This window comes from Desmodus rotundus, chromosome 9 (genome assembly GCF_022682495.2).
Source record: "Desmodus rotundus isolate HL8 chromosome 9, HLdesRot8A.1, whole genome shotgun sequence".
Classification (NCBI taxonomy): domain Eukaryota; kingdom Metazoa; phylum Chordata; class Mammalia; order Chiroptera; family Phyllostomidae; genus Desmodus; species Desmodus rotundus.
Genome location: NC_071395.1, coordinates 90,961,460 through 90,978,002, shown reverse-complemented (window position 1 = coordinate 90,978,002; position 16,543 = coordinate 90,961,460). Strand labels below are relative to the sequence as shown.

Genomic DNA, 16,543 nt, shown 5'->3' with positions numbered 1-16,543 from the left:
TCTTTTTAAAAAGTATTTTATTAATTTATGTTTACAGTGAAGGCAAGGGAGGGAGAGAGAGAGAGAGAGAAACATCGACGTGAGAGAGACATCCATCAGCTGCCCCTCACATGCCCCCAAATTAGGACCTGGCTCGAAACCCAGGCACATGCCTTGACTGGGAATTGAACTGGTGAACTCTTGGTTCGCAGACTGGCACTCAGTCCATGCAGTCACATCAGCCAGGGCAGAGACTGTTTTCTAAAAGAATAGAAACCCCTGAGTTGGGAAGTTTCAGCTTGTGTTTCAAGGACTGGGACTGAGGCCCTTCACCAAGATGACCTGTTCAGACCTTCAGGTAGGGACGTCCATGGGTGTTTGTTTTCTGCCAGTGATGCAGCTAACATTACTTTCTCTCTTTTGCCTTTTTATTTAAACAGGAGAAGATTGGCTGGAGGAATGATGCGTCCCACTTGCTGGTGTTTACCACTGATGCCAAGACCCATATAGCACTGGACGGAAGGCTGGCAGGCATCGTGCAGCCCAACGACGGGCAGTGTCACGTTGGCAGTGATAACCATTACTCTGCCTCCACAACCATGGTGAGATTCTCGACATGGCCTCTGGTCCCCATTCACTATGGCCGCCTGCCCTATCTAGGCAGAGTCTTCATGTGAATTAGAAAATGGTAGCCCTCCCTCTGGGCAGGGTTCAGGGCTCATTTCAGCCTGCCCTCACCCCCAACTAGACATCCTCATTTGGGGTGCATCCTATACTATCCCTAGAAATGGTCCTGGCTGTGACCAGTGTTACCACTCTCTCCACTGCCTCCAGCACCAGCAGTAGTGTCACAGCTCCCAGAATGGACCCAAAGGACGTCTACAGGGCCCGCTGGAAAGCAGGCCTTCTCGTCTGCTGCGTAGGGATGAGCCCCTTCTGGGAATACCGTGCTCACTTGTGCTTATTGGAAGGAGGTGGAGGAAAAAGAGGCAAAAATCATCAAAAGCATGGAGAGCCCATCCTGTGAGGAAAGGTTAAAGGGCTCAGAATCATTTAGCTTGAAAGAAAGAAGGCTGAAGGATGATTTAGCTGCATTCTATGTTGTTTTATATGGTTGTAGAAGGTTAAGTAAGAGGAAAGGAGTTTAAATTGAAACAGGAGAAATTGACGTATGCCCTAAAGAAAATATACAGAATGCTGATGCAGAGACCCTCAGAATGCTGATACTCTGCGTATCTTGGGGGAGGTGTGAACTCTTTAACCTCTAAAAGACAATAGAACAAGTACCTGGTCTAGGCGGCTTCAAGGTGCACCTGTATAAAGGCAGGAGCCTGAGCTGGATGACCTCATGAGTTCCCTGCAAGGTCTGGGATCCCAGGGACTCCTGACCTACGAAAGGCTCCTTACTAGGGGCTGAGGGAGATAAAGAGACTATATGGAGGTCCTGTCCTTGGGGAGCTTTGGTTTAGTCGAGATGTGTTACCAGTAACATCAGATGCATGATTAGTGTTAAATGGGCAGCATAGTCAAGAAAGTCTTCATGTATTCAAAGGAGGTAAGCTCATCATGAGCCGGGGTGGTCAAGGAAGGCCTCCTGGAGAAGGTAGCATCAGAACTGGGTCCCTAGGCAGGAACAGGATTACAAAAATGAAGTCCGCTCCCGGTGGGAGAAAGAGAATGGGCCAGGTCAGCGGTGAGTGGAAGAGGGAGAGAGGGAAGAGGGAGACAGTGGGGGTTCTGTCTGCTGATGACTGGAAAGGAAGGTTGGAAGGACCGCTTGGTGGAGGATTGCCAAGCACCAAGTCAAGGCAAAGCAGGAGGAAGCTTCAAAACAAGGCTTAATAGTACCGGGCCCATGGAAGCTGCTCCTTGGTATGAATGCATCGAACTCAAGTAGGAAGAAAGAGGTGCTTTGTTTTGACGTCATCAGCCTGCACCTCTTCCTCTCTCCCTGGATTTCACAACTGGGTTTGTGCTGCTGGTTACCCCTTGCCTCACGTTGATCCTAGGGTGGAAAACTAAGTACCACCACTGTCTGGGCTCAGGTCAGCCAAGTTCTGAGGCATCGAGTCCAGAGATGGATGTGAATAGACTTCTTAACAAACCTCCACATCCTCCCTTTTTATAGGATTACCCCTCTCTGGGGCTCATGACCGAGAAGCTATCCCAGAAAAACATCAATCTGATCTTTGCAGTGACTGAAGGGGTAGTCAGTCTCTACCAGGTAACTATGCCATCAGGGCTTCCTGGACCGGGAGTGGGAGGGGGGCATGTGATGGATAGACCAATCTCAGGGATGCAGCAATGACCAAGGTTCCCAACCAGGAGAGGCCCTCCTACAACCTGTTCCCAGGAGCTAATGATCCCTCCCCAGCCTTAAACCTAGCGGGGTGGATGTGTGGATGTTTGCAGTGGAGAAGGGGAACAGTTCTCTGGGGTAAGGCGTGTGAGAGGTGTTCTCTAATTTTGCTCAGTGCTGAAAAACTGCTAGATTTATTCCTGGCAGTGACAAGATGTTATCCTGTTCTCCCCTTAAACTTCATTCCAAGACCCTTCATCCAATTAGGGCGGGGCTTTTGGAGACCACTGCCTTCATTCAGCCAGCCCTGGACAACTTTGTCTTCCTTTCTAGAACTACAGTGAGCTCATTCCAGGGACCACAGTGGGGGTTCTGTCTGCTGATTCCAGTAACGTCCTCCAGCTCATTGTTGATGCTTACGGGGTGAGTGTCTTGCCCTGGGAAGGGGCCTGCTAAGAGTTCAGCCTCACTTGGCATTTACCCTGGAGGGCTCCCGATTTGGGAGTCCTGGCTGCTAGTTTACCCTGCAGCCTTCACTGCCTTCCTCTCGTTCTTCCAGAAGCCGAGTGATGGCCAGCACTGGGAGTAAAGCAGCCTTCTGAGAAAGCAATGGCTCAGAAGGAATGCCAGGGAGCTTAGGAACAATGAATGGGCAAAGAGCTTAAAGGAGGTGGAAGGGAGAGGATGGGGGTGGGCATGAGAGTCCTGAGATTAGAGGGGGAGGGAAAGTGAGGGAGAGCTGGGCTCCAACAAGAGAGAGAAGAGGAAGCTGAATCACAGGGAAGATGAGATTGACTAAAAATTAAATAGAAATTGCTACTCGCCGAGGTGACCAGTATTAGCACTTCCCCTTTGTACACCCATGAGGCCTGTAGGAGGGTGTATTGGTTTTGATTTTTATCCAGACTCTCCTAGACACAGTGGGGAGAGAGGGAGGGAGCAGGGCCTGGGCTGGAAGTGTAGCAGGTGACAGCCTCCTAGAGGGGCTCTGGCAGCTTCCAGGGAAACCTCGACATCTGGCACTGCCAGGGCCAGTCCAGGGCCACCTGGTAGATTCCGCTGGGGATGGGAGTGGCACCTAGCCATTTCCTCCATCCACTTTCTTACCTTCTCTTGCCCTTCTCTGCTCAGAAAATCCGCTCTAAAGTAGAGCTGGAGGTGCGTGACCTTCCTGAGGAGTTGTCTCTGTCCTTCAACGCCACTTGTCTCAACAACGAGGTCATCCCAGGCCTCAAGTCTTGTGTGGGACTCAAGATTGGAGATACGGTGAGGTGGGCTGGGGCCGAAACTCTGACCCTGGCCTGTGCCCTGGAGTGTCTGTGGGCTCCCCACCCCTCTTCCCTGTACCTTCTTCCTGAAGGTCATTCCAACTTAGGTGTAATGGAGCTGCTAACCTTTTCCTCTGAGGCTTCTGTTGTCTAAACTGTGTCTCTCTGTTAAGTGAACTTCATTATCAGGATTTTTTGAAACTTGCATTTAAGTTACCTCTGTTTGTCTATGCACAATTGATTGCAAATGAAAATATTTCTTACCTTCAGCCCCTAATCAATCTCTAACCTCCGCCCAGGAAAAAGCCTTTCTTCCTTCCACAGTGTAAAATGGCAGTGTCTTCTATAAACCTTTATTGAGTGCTGGCTGGTGCCAGGCATTGTTCTCATTGCTGAAGATTCAAAAGCAGATGGAACAGGCAAAAGTACCCACCCGATGGGATTTCAGAATGCAAATGTTCATTTTGCCCCTTCGGTCCCTCTGTGGCTTTCCTTCCTTAGTGGTTGGTTCTCCTCTGTTTTAGCCTAAGGGGAGAGGAGAAGGGTTGGTGACGGGGATGGAGGAAAGAGAGGGGTGTGTGTATCATCCGTATTTATGTCATCTACATTATCTACATCTATCTCCATCCATCCGTCTGTCTGTCTACTCTAGGCACGTGTGCACATACCCCATGTAAGAAATATTGGCCTGAAACGTGCTTGGTTGCACAAGTGATGAATGTTACGCGTGAATGGAACAGGAGGCCCTGAGCCTGTGGATGGCCACTGCGTGGCATTGCGTGGTGCGAGAGGGCTTCGTCTCTCTTGCTGATGGGATGCAGTCAGTCCAGGTAGCTTAGCCGGCCAGGGCTGAGTGTTCACAGATCACAGTTCTGTTCTGCACGAGCTGGTTTATTTCACACGCGGAATAAAAAACCCGCCTTCTACATCACAACCGTAGACGCAAGTCTGTGCAGCCAGTCTGGTTTGTCACAACTGCGTCATTACTCAGGGCCCTTGTTTTTACTTTGCAGACCTGGGTAGTGGCAGGCTGAGGAACCCCAGACACCCAGTTTGGGTGTTCCTCGGCCGGGCAGAGAACAGCTGATTTCCAGGGCTGGAGTGTTAACAGGGTCCACCTGTACCTGAGTGCGATCTGATTTTCCATCCAGGTGAGCTTCAGCATTGAGGCCAAGGTGCGTGGCTGCCCCCAGGAGAAGGAAAAGTCCTTCACCATCAAGCCTGTGGGCTTTAAGGACAACCTCATCGTCCAGGTCACCTTCGACTGTGACTGTGCCTGCCAGGCCTCTGCGGAGCCTTACAGCCAGTACTGCAACAACGGCAATGGGACCTTTGAGTGCGGAGTGTGCCGCTGTGGGCCCGGCTGGCTGGGATCCCAGTGTGAGTGCTCGGAGGAGGACTACCGGCCCTCCCAGCAGGACGAGTGCAGCCCCCAGGAGGGGCAGCCCGTCTGCAGCCAGCGGGGCGAGTGTCTCTGTGGCCAGTGCATCTGCCATAGCAGTGACTTTGGCAAGATCACGGGCAAGTACTGTGAGTGTGACGACTTCTCCTGTGTCCGCTACAAGGGGGAGATGTGCTCAGGTGAGTAGGACTGCACGCCCCTCCTGGGTTGGCACCCACACACGCGCACACAGCTGGGTTTGACGGGCGGACGGGAGGGCCCACGGGCAGAGCTGAGGAGGTGGTGTGCCATTCCAGTGGGAGGAAGCAGAAATGAGGTTGTCTCATTCCTCTCTGCTCCCTATGTCCTTGCTCGTGGGGTACAGGGAAGTGTGAGGAGTGGGGAAACTTGGAGGTGAAGAGAGTTTTTTTCTCTTCTTTCATCTGCCCTTCCCCTAATATTTTAAGTTACCGGTTCCTAATCTTTTTGAGGATATGGGAAAAAAATGAAAAGAAAATCACTGATGGTAATTAATGCAAGACATTGGAGCGTATTTAATGAGTCAGGACACTTGGAACAATGACTGGGAAATAGTAAGCTCTTAGTAAATTGACACTACTTCATTATCTCTCTTGGTACTACCTTTACTTTCTGGATTCTAGATCTGGGCTGATGAAATGATGGCCACTCGCTACATGTAACTGTTTAAATTTAAGTTAATTGATTTTAATTAGTTGAAATACATTTAAATTTAATTAAAAATTAAAAATGCAGTTCCTCTGTCGCTCAGGAGCCACACACCGGCTAGTGGCTGCTGCGCCGGGCCATGCGGACAGACATTGAACCGCACGGCCAGAGAGTGTCCAGCCTGCTGACCGGGGGTTATGATTTTGAGTCCTTCTGCCTGCAGGACACTGAGGTGTCGTCTTTCTCGTTACAAAAGTTCAGTGATATCTCCAGGCCCACTGATGATCTTTCACTGGCTTCTCCTCGCCCCGAAAACCAGTCCTGAGGTGCTTCTCCAGCCAGAAAAAGCCAAACTGACGTTAATGTAATCTTTATCTGCATTCACAACACTGTAGGAGGCAAATAGGCGGCCTGAGTTGTTCCTGGGGTGCTGGGGACAGGGTTTTGCTGGGCATATATCACTGTGGCTTAATCCCTCTTGTGACAGACAGATGAGAGACATTTGCAAGTTGGTTGAGACTGGTTTATGGGTGTATCATGTGGCCAATCAGGCAGAGATCATAACTGGCTTCTTTGGTGATCGAATCTGTGACTCAGGTTGGCTTCATTTGCATTGGGGTCCTAACCAGCTGAGCTAATCCACCAGATGTTCACTTTACCATCAGCCTTTGAAGAGGCTTGATTAGAAAGGTAAATCTGTGTCGTTCTAAAGCATGTCCAAGTAATATAAAAATGGCTCCTTCTTATTATTGAAACATTGTTTCCCTCAGTCCTGCCAACAAAGTAGGAGAGAGACGTGGGAGAAAAAGAACAGAGAGATTGGGGAGTGAGAGATCAGGTACACACACGCACGCTCAAATAGCGGTTTCAGTTAGGGGATGAGGCAGACGTTTAAGTTCATTTTAATATTTAATGGTGTTTACATCATATTCAAAGTATGAAAGGGAATGAGTAAGTTTGACGTGGGCAATCCACTGTGGGGGAAGGTTGGGAAGGAAGGGACTGAAGGATTTCCCGAGGAGAGGCCCACTGTGGGTTCCAGGGACAGAGAGGGGCCCGCTGGGCCCCATGGCCTGCGTGTTTCTGGTCTGCTGTGAGGTAGTGTGGGAGGGATCCCAGCCAGTGTTTCCTTTGGCTGCCGGCCCCACTGAAGCCACGACACAGAGCTGCCGGGGTCAGCAGCCCGGTTCCTGCCTCCCATCAGTTCGAGAACAACCTGTCCTCTGCGTGCTGCAGCCTGATTCATGAGGAAACCACGGGCAGCCACTGCAGCCTCTTGGAGGCTTCCCTCCCCCACTTCCTTCCAGTGCTGGGTGCCTGCTGCTCAGGGCTGGACCCTGTGGCATCACATGCCCCAGGGACAGACACTCAGGGACACACAATCACTGAGCACCTGCCCTGTGCCAGGCACTCAGTCCATATGGGTGAGCAGGGGTTATGCATGATGGCTGACCTCTCAGGGCTTATAGCCCAGTTCGCCATTGTTCTTCCCCAGAGCTGCTGACCTGTGACCTGTTGTTGTCGCAAGCAGGGGCTCAGGAGGCAGGAGGGCTTTGCCTTGGCCATTTTTCTAGCCCCTGACCAACCCTCTCCTCGATGGAGGCATGCATGGTCTTCATGGCTGCGTGTGATCAGCCCCCCTGCTTCAAACACAGGGGGTGCATCCGAGTCCTCAAGAGACTCTTCCACCTGCCACATCCATGAACGTAGATCGATCAGGCTCCCCGTGAGCCAGGTTCTGTGCCGTGTGCTATAGTGTGTGGCCTAGAGAGGCATGAATAAGACAGTTTTGCCCTTCATTAACTTACCTAAGGGTAACTTGCAGCATGAGGCACAATCTGCCAGACCCCAGGAGAGAGGAGTCCTCGGGGAGTGTTACAGGAGTCCACCAGAGAGAGACCTACTGCGGACAGGGAGGCCTGGGTGGCTTCATGGCGGAGGCAGGATGTCAAAGGAAGGGCTGGCTCCCGAAGGAGAGGAGCAGAGGGATAGCGGAGTGATGCCTCAGCTCGGAAGGTCAAGTTATATAGAAAGAGCAATTGCATTTTCTCTGACCTGCATGGTAGGCCCCTCCTGTCCTGTCCCCCTTCCCCACCCCTCCCTTGTCACCTTCTTCCCCCCTTTCTTTCCCTTTCTTACACTTCCTCTGCACTTACACCCCCCTCCTCTGACTTTCCTATGAACCCAGGCTCAGCCACCCTGTTGCTGGAGGGGTGCCAGTCCCGTGACATTACTACACTGGGGCTTCCTTTTAAGGGTTGACCCTGCCAGGGCTTCGGGTCAGCCCGCTGGCTCTGGCCTGCTACTTCCACTTCCATCCTCACCCCCTGGCTGGCCTGGCAGGCCGTCTCCTCAAAGATGACTTTGTTTAGCTTCACAAAAGAAACACTATGGGGCAAGGGTTTCTGAGGAGGCTGAGGCCTCTGAGTGCTGCCAGGCCTCCGGGGTGTCCGCCTTTCCCTGTCCGGAAGCCATGGCGGAAAGCTGGGTGTAGTGGACGCTGTGGGGCTCCACTTTGCTGGCTGGCACATCCCTTCCCCAGCTGCTGTTAGGGCTGCTTGTAATAGCTCACAGCTGTGCTTTCTCTGGGGGATTACCTCCACTCACTGGAGCTGTCTTGCCCTCAGACCTTGGCCAATGATTGATGGGTAAGGGGTTACCCAAGGCCAGGTCCTTCGCCTTAAAGGTGAGGCCGGCATCCTGGCCAGTGTGGTGGCTCAGCTGGTTGGAGTGTTGTCCCTTAAACTGGAAGGCTGGGTTCGATCCCTGGTCAGGGCACGTGCCTGGGTTGCAGGTCCAGTCCCTGGTCGGGCAGTAGTATGAGAGGCAACTGATCGATGTTTCTCTCCCTCTCTCCTTTCCCCTGTCTGTAAAATCAATAAGCATGTCCTCTGGTGTCCTCAGGTGAGGATTAAAAAAAAAAAAAAAAAGAAGGAGGGGCCCACTCTGCGGTGCCATTCCTGCTCCAGAGCTGGGAGCCCTCAGTGGGATCAGGCTGAAGGGAGTCTCCAGCTGAGACCACATTCCTGCCAGCCTTTGACTCCTGCCCTGTCTGCCTCCCTCCTTCCCTCCCTCCCACTAAGTCACTTAAACAACAATCCTCACCACAAGCTGTGCTTCTAGGGAACCCAACCTCAAAATGCAGTCTTTCTTCTTTCTCCACCCTCTGCCAGCCCAGTGTTTCTACTCTGCATGTATATTGGGCAGCTGTGGCAGATGAGGTCTTGTTTCCCATCCTTCCTGGGAAACAGACATGTCTTTCCAAGGCAGTGCAGGTGTGTCTGAGTCTTGACTGCCAGGGTGGTTACTAGAGGATGGTGCTGGAGTCACTAGCAGAGGTACTCATAGTGGCCAAGAGACACTAGTCAAACCCACTGGGGAGCGGGAGGTGCCAGCTCGGTTGCTCTTTGAGCCTGGCCGTGTACACCCTCTCCTCCAGCATCGTGCAGCCCACCTGCTCACACAGTGCATGGTTTGCAGACCAGTTCAGGTACTTCTGCCTCGCTCCCTGCCTTTCCTCTGATTAACACTCAGATTTTTATTATTCATCCACCTGTTCCTGATTCAGACTCCTGGGGAATGAGTCACCTTCATGCAAGGTTTAGGAGCCAAGTTTTAAAGCCTCGTTAAGTGAATATTAGGGGAAATAGCACTGAGAGTTACTGCCTGCATTTAAGTAGTAGAAGCCCCACCCCGGTCTCTCTCCGGCTCCTACATGTGTGTAGTAAAGGGAGTAGGTCTTTTCTACTAGGGCCGATGACTCTTTGCAATCAAAGATAATGCAACACAGGGCACATTTTGGTGAATGTGTGTGAGTGTGTGTGTGTTTCTAGGAATTTAACTAGGATGTAGCCTCCACGAGAGAAGGGACCCTGCCTGCATTGTTCACGGCTGAACCTCCAGGGCCCAGCATGTGGTGTGAGCTCAATAAATATTTGTAGACTGAATGGGTAAATAAACGTTAATTGCAAGCCTATTCTGTATCAGATGTTATGCTAATCATTACTGGTGCAAAAATTAATATTTTGTGCCAGCTGGGTACTGGAAATATCAGGGGGAGCTTTGTGAAGTCTGTAATTGTCTAACCACCATGCTGTGCAACTGAAACTAGTACAGAATAATATTTAATGTAAACCATGCTTGAAAAAATTCAAAGTTAACATCATATGTGCTGTCCCATCAAAGAGCTCACAACCCAGAAAGAGAAACAGGTAGGCAAGCAAAGGGGTTGAACATAAGGGTTGAAATGGGGGGATCTGTAAGTGCCGGCAGAACACGTGAGCCCCCGTTGATCTGGCCCAGGGAGATCAGAAAAAAGGCACAGAGAGCAAGGAACATCTGAGTTGAGCCTTAAAGGGTGAGAGGAGTTCGGTCGTGGTCACGGGAGGAAAAGGCCTCTGGGCAGGGGAGCAGCATGAACAGAAGCGTGAGGACGGTGCGCAGTGCAGTGTGGTGGCTCGTGTGCCAACCTGTGGCGGGCGATGAGAGGCTGCTGGAAAGCAGCTGGGGCTGCCATCTTGGACTCTGGGACCTTCATCAGCTGCTCCGCCCCCGTGGGCTGTGTGTTTTCAGGCCATGGCCAGTGCAGCTGTGGGGACTGCCTGTGTGACTCAGACTGGACTGGCTACTACTGTAACTGCACCACGCGCACCGACACCTGCATGTCCAGTAACGGGCTGCTGTGCAGCGGCCGGGGCAAGTGTGAATGCGGCAGCTGCGTCTGCATCCAGCCGGGCTCCTACGGGAACACCTGTGAGAAGTGTCCCACCTGCCCTGATGCCTGCACCTTTAAGAAGTGAGTGGGCAAGGAAGTGAGTTCAAGAGAGTTGGGTGCCAGATTGGGGGTGGAGTAGAGAGGGTCCCTTAGACTAGAATCCCCAACTCTCAGGTTTCATACAGGTTTCAGAGCTTTGGGGGGAGGGGTCTACTGCAGCCCCATGGCCAGCTTTCCTCTTTCCCTGAAAACTTTGGGCAAAGCTGGAGGTGGTGCCAACCGTGAAGGAGCCAAACCAGTACCAGCCAGACTCCAGTTGGAGAAGCCCCTCTTCTAGGGTGGCATCCTGGATCCCTGAGTTAGGAGGGAGGCTAAACCTTCCAGGGAACATTCTGATGTTCTGAGTCTGTGGGAGAGGTGGGGCTGGAGTTATGAAAGGCACCATGTGACAGTTTGGGGGTCAGAGGAAGCTTCTAGCGGCCCAAGTCCCTCAGGGCATGCTTATTGATTTTAGAGAGAGGGGAAGGGAGGGAGCAACATCGATTTGTTGCCTTTACATGCACGCCAACTGGGGACCGAACTTGCAACCTAGGCATGTGCCCTTGTCGGGAATTGAACCTGCAACCATTTGGTTTGCGGGAGGACACCCAACCAACTGAGCCACACTGGCCAGAGCTCTCCTTCCACTTCAAGAGGGTGAGAGTAATAGCATCTGTACAGGGCCTTCTGCTTAGAAGACACCCTCCCCCCAAGTTTGTTTAATGCTGTGCTGTCACTGTCTTGAAATTATTAGTAATTTTTGAACAAGGGACCATATGTTTTCATTTTGCACTGGGTCCCTAATTATGTGACTGGTTCTGACTTTAAGGCTTCCAGAAGTGGCAGAGGGTTCACCCTCCTGTCACAGGCCTGGGTGGGGAAATTGCATGACGGTACCCGGAGGCGTCTGCCTGCGGGGCCCTGAGCTCCAGACCCGACTGTCTAGGCCCCAGGGATGTCTGACAGATGTTTGTCTCCTGAGATGGAGGTGCTTCCCAGGTGTTTGGAGGTCAGAGTCAGACTGAAGCAGTCTTGGGGTTGCTCCTCCCTCGCCTTAAGCCCTGTGTCCTCTTTCCTTAGGGAGTGTGTGGAGTGTAAGAAGTTTGAGCGAGGAATCCTGTTCGAGGAAGACACCTGCAGCCGTTACTGTCGAGATGAGATCGAGTCTGTGAAGGAGCTTAGTAAGTTCAGCAGGGCTTCATGTTGCACACACCTGGGTTCTAAGTTGTTCTGATTTAATGCAAGAAACTATCCAACTCTCATCTGTAAAATTCTGACCTCAGAGGCATGCGGTGCAGTTCTGATGCTCAGTAGACACTTAGTAACAGCTGACTTCCCTGAGATCTCCCTGCACTTCTACTGGTCTGTTCAGCAGACCCTCGCCTTTCTGCTTCCTGAAGCCCACAGACTCAGCACGATCCTGTCAATAACTTCCAAAGTGGGTATAAGTCCTAACTAAATATTCCTCAAGGAAGGGAAGAGAATGCACCCCATTTTACAGGTGAAGAAACTGAGGCACAGAGTGAGAAAGTACTTACCCATGACAGTCTTAGCTTAGTAGGCTAGGAAGAGTTTACCAAGAACACCCAGGCATTCAGCTTTGCTGGTTTGGAGCGGAGCCTTCACCCTGATGGAACTGTAGCCAAAGTCATTATCCTGAAGCCTTTTTGGCTCTTGGTAGCCTCTCGTGAAATAAGAAAGAGAGAAATACAGTGGGGAGCAAAATGCTTGCCTGCGTTTATTCTGGTTTGTTCTTCAACTTGACGTGAAGGAGATGATCTCTGCTGCTGTCAGCACACCTGATGTGGCTATCTGGGCCAGGCTGGCACTGGGCAGTGCCAGGGAGATAGCCTTCTCCCATGAAGGCAGGAAACACGTTCTCAGTAAGAGCTACAGAAACACCCCACCAGTCAGTCAGCTTCTGGTGGGCATGTTATGGAGAAGAGTCAGCTCCCTGGACCCTTTGCCCAATATCAGAGGTGGGGCTGGGGTGAGGGTAGAGATTTGGGGATTGAGTCTGAAGCAACAATTTTTCCTCTGGAGGGGACTGTGCTTGCTCTGATTAGTTCAGGGAGGAGAGGCTGCTCAGAGGTGAGATGTTTTTATTGGACCAGATGGGTATTCCAGGTTAGTGGGTAAGTATTTCTACACCCCACCCTGCCATGATAATCATAAAAATAAATGCTTTTTTGTGTGGAATGTTGTATCTTGTAGAAATTATAAAAGTATCTTTTCCTGCACTTTATCTCACTCTTCTCCTGACAGCCCACTGAAGTAGAACTATAGTACCACTATCATCTTCATTTTGAGGATGAGGACATTGAATCTCAGGGAAGTTAAATAGCTTGGCCAAGCAAATTAGTGGTGAGGTAGGATTAGAATTAAACCCTGAAATTCTTACTCTTTCCTTGGTGCTGGAACACCGCTGGTTCGCTAAACGCAAGACTCAGCGAGGCAGAGTGTGCAGGCTGTGCTGTGAGACTCGCGCTGACCCTGCTCCGTCCTGCGCCGTGCGGCCTCCTCACACTTGCTCAGTCTCAGTGTGTGTCAGCTTACCTGCCAGCGTCACCAGTGTAGGGGACAGTTTCACTGTCAGAATCACAGGCTTCAGCATGAGGAGGCATGAAGCCAACAGAACACAATGGGAGAGAGGGTGGCTCTGAAGAGCAACTCAGGGACAGAAGCAGAAGTGGAGGGATGCAAAGAGCTGAGTGTACAAACTACTGAGAATCACTGAGCCAGCAGAGAAGGAAAGCGAGGGAAGGAAGCACCCACTGTTCACTGTATGTCACTTCATTCTCAACCAGCCCTGTGAGGTGAGGGCGTCATTTTCCTTCCATAGGCGAAGAAAGAGGGACTCATGGGGTCAAGTGATGTCCCAAGATCACACAGCTGGTAGGTGGTAGAGTCCGACTTTGAATCAGATTGTGTAATACTGTTACATCACGTCCCTTCCGGAGGAAGGAATAAGAACCAAAATGGGCCTGTGGGGGACGAAGTACACCAGTCATGGTCATTTGGAGGCAATTGCTAGCCACGACAGCCACCTCAAATCTAGACATCTTGCCTAATGTCAAGTGTAAGGGTTCCTATGTAAGCATAAAGTTGCATACTTTTGCAGAAATTCGATAAGTGGGGTTTGGGAGTGACCCATTTTCTAGGAATTAACCTGTTGTTTTCAGGAATTCACCCATTTTTTCATTCTCCCATCTTTCCCTCTCTCCCAGAGGACACTGGCAAGGATGCAGTGAATTGTACCTACAAGAACGAGGATGACTGTGTCATCAGATTCCAGTACTTTGAAGACTCCAGTGGAAAGTCCATCCTGTATGTGGTAGAAGAGCCAGGTGAGTGGCCCCTGAGGGCCCCCGGCCCTGCCCCCGGGAGAGGGAGAGCCATGTTAGGCAGTTGTTCCACCCATCACGCCTCTTACATGGAACAGCCAGGTTCAGCCTGACCTTACAAGTGGTAAGTTAGGGCCTGTCATCTGGGCATGGGGGGTATATAAATACAAATATTAGCAAGGAAGTGATCTACTAATTGAGGAGATAGAAAAATAAGATGGGAAAGGAGAGGAAGAAGGTAAATATGGATCCCATGAAGGGACAAAATATATCATGGCAGTTTTTCAGGTGATAATGTTAAGAAGTAAAGAATTTAAATTCTAGGACTTTTCAGCACAAGGCATCTGCTCTCCTATAAGTTCAGTGGTTGCCAAGAGTGACCTGCTTGCAGCTGCAGAGGAAGGCCTCATGGTTGGAGGTGTTGACCCTACCAGGTTAACCACCAGACGTGATAAAGGGTTTCAGTGGCCAAGCCAGGCCCGCCCTCGGCACTGAGAATCCAGAGCTTGCCCTCCAGGCCCTCTGGATGCGGGGGCAGCTCCCATCATCATACACCAACCACAGGTTTGCCACCATCCAATGCAATAGGTTTGCTTGCTTGTCCTTACCCCTTGTCTCCTTCCTTTCCCTAAAATAGCAGATTAAGACAGGAATCACTAGAAAATAGTTTTGAGTACTTATTCTATATCAGGCACTGGGCCAGGTGCTGGGAATATAACAGTAAAGAAGGCAGAGGTGGCCCTCACAGACTTGGGGACCACAGGCATGTAAATCAATAATGACACTGCAGAGAGATAAGGGCCACGGTATGGTTGGGGGGGCGGGGAGGACAAGAACTTAAGGGAGTGAAGGAACAATCTCCAAAAGCAGAGGCTAAGTCAGCTGGTCACTTGACATTCTTTACAGCTGTAGAGAGTCCTTCATCTCATTCTTCAGACCAGAGGCCAGCAGACTTTTTCTGTAAAGGGTCAGATGTTAGATATTTCTGGCTGTGTGAGCCAGATGGTCTCCGTGCTGCAACTGCCCAACTCTGCCAGCGTTGCAGGAAAGCGGCCATGGGCCACAGGTAAATGAGGAGTCTGCTGTATATGACAGACAGGTGGCAAGCAACACTTGGCTCGTGGCCCAGTTTGCCGGCCCCTGCTTTACAGCAGTGGTTATGAAACTGTTTTGTATTTCCTCGTTAAAGAAAAATCCAGAGTCCCGAGCTGTGATTTGTTTCCACAAAACTTTGCCCTTGTGTTCTTTATTACTTCTCTTAGTGATTGGGCTGTTCCCCAATGTGTTGCAGTGATAATGCTTTAGACACATCACTTCCCCCAGTGAGCTTCCTCAGACCTCTTCCAGCCTCATTCTGCTGACGAGGTTTGGCGCTGCTGTTGGATTCTCATAGCAGCCCTGCTTCCTTTAAAGGGCCTTGACCACACTGTTAAATTGCTTCTTCCATCACCTGCCTCCCTCAGTGGATCATCAGCCCCATGAACGCAGGATCTGTCTGTCTTATCAATTGTTGTATCCCCATCCTTGGCTCAGTCATCTACAAAGAAGATACTTAATAAATGGCTTGTGAATGAATTAATACGACTGATTTTCCTAGGAGACAGGCAGGCTTATATACATCATGATATCTGTTAGGACATTTTGGCTGCTTGGAGAAGGGCAGGGATGAAAGTGGGCAAAGGGCTGCTACATCGATGTCACCCAGGGTGTGGCTGTCACCATGGGTAGGGGAGATCATGGTGCCTCTACCTGTGGTACCATCCATCAGCCTTTCCCAGAGCTCTCAGCCTTCATGAGGGAAAAGGAAGAGAAAGAAAGAAAGGGCATTGCCTTAGTTTTATTTAGTGACTGAAGGGAAAGCTGACAGGGGAAGTGAGAGGGAAGTCTGGGGCTGGATCTGTGGGGAGCAGGTGTGGATTATTTGCACGTGACTTTCTCGCGCTCTCCCATCCACCTGTTTTAACACATTTCACAGATTTTTTCCTCACCCACCTTAATCGATACCTTTGCCCCTTCTCACCTCAGAAGGGTGGTATGTTCTTGCTTTTCTACTCAGCCGTTTTAAGTAATTTAGCTGCCTAGCTCTGGATGTATAATCTTGCAGATTGTTTCGTCTCTTTGCTACAATAATCCTCGCCGGCGCTCCTGCTGTGTCACTTGCCAAAGTCTTGGCCTGGGTATTATTCTGAGACTAGAACAAAGATGATGGTGACCTGGGGTGGTACGAATAACCCCGGGGGGGGGGGGTAACCTTTCTGGCTTGCTGACAGTAGGCCCCTTCCTCCACATTAGGGGATGGGACCCAGACCCACATTTCCGGTCTTGTTGCCCTGGAATCCCAAGTTCTGCCTCTCCTCGCACCCCCATTGCCACCTCTAACCATTCTCAGGGGCTCTGGCTCAGAGTAGAATGTAGCATCTGGGGTCCCGGAGTAGAGGAGGAGAGTCTTTTCATTCTCTTCCCTAACTCATGCCCTGGCGGAGGCTCTCTTGGAAGGCTGAGCCGCGGCGGGGTAGTAAAGAAAGCGTGGCCGAAGGGTTTGGCATTGGCTACGTGCTGTTAGCCCTGGGCTGGATACGAGCGCCTGATACAAAACAGTGTGTCCGTGCACTATCTGGTCATGCATAAGCCAAAAAGTTACTCATTGTTATGAACACATTTAATTGGACTTCCTGTACTTTTGTTTGTCAAATCTGCTAACCCTGCCCAGTCTTTCCTGACGCCACCATGGGTCCTCATCTCTGTGGCTGGGAGGGCTCTCCAGAGACCCCCAGTCTTGTCTGCAGGAAGCCTGCCATCCATCCCTTTCAGGGCAGATGGTCCCCCAACCCC

General features: G+C 50.9%; 1 protein-coding gene across 1 annotated transcript in view; it reads left to right on the top strand.

Annotated features, from left to right (window-relative positions):
- The window catches only part of ITGB3 (integrin subunit beta 3), a 49,878-nt gene that overhangs the window by 25,392 nt on the left and 7,943 nt on the right, over window positions 1–16,543 (top strand). The window contains exons 6-13 of the mRNA XM_053911739.2: window positions 420–581; window positions 2,108–2,203; window positions 2,612–2,701; window positions 3,410–3,549; window positions 4,703–5,127; window positions 10,187–10,409; window positions 11,448–11,548; window positions 13,595–13,714. Of these exons, the coding sequence (XP_053767714.1) occupies window positions 420–581; window positions 2,108–2,203; window positions 2,612–2,701; window positions 3,410–3,549; window positions 4,703–5,127; window positions 10,187–10,409; window positions 11,448–11,548; window positions 13,595–13,714 (1,357 nt within the window). The remainder of the gene's footprint in view (window positions 1–419; window positions 582–2,107; window positions 2,204–2,611; window positions 2,702–3,409; window positions 3,550–4,702; window positions 5,128–10,186; window positions 10,410–11,447; window positions 11,549–13,594; window positions 13,715–16,543) is intronic.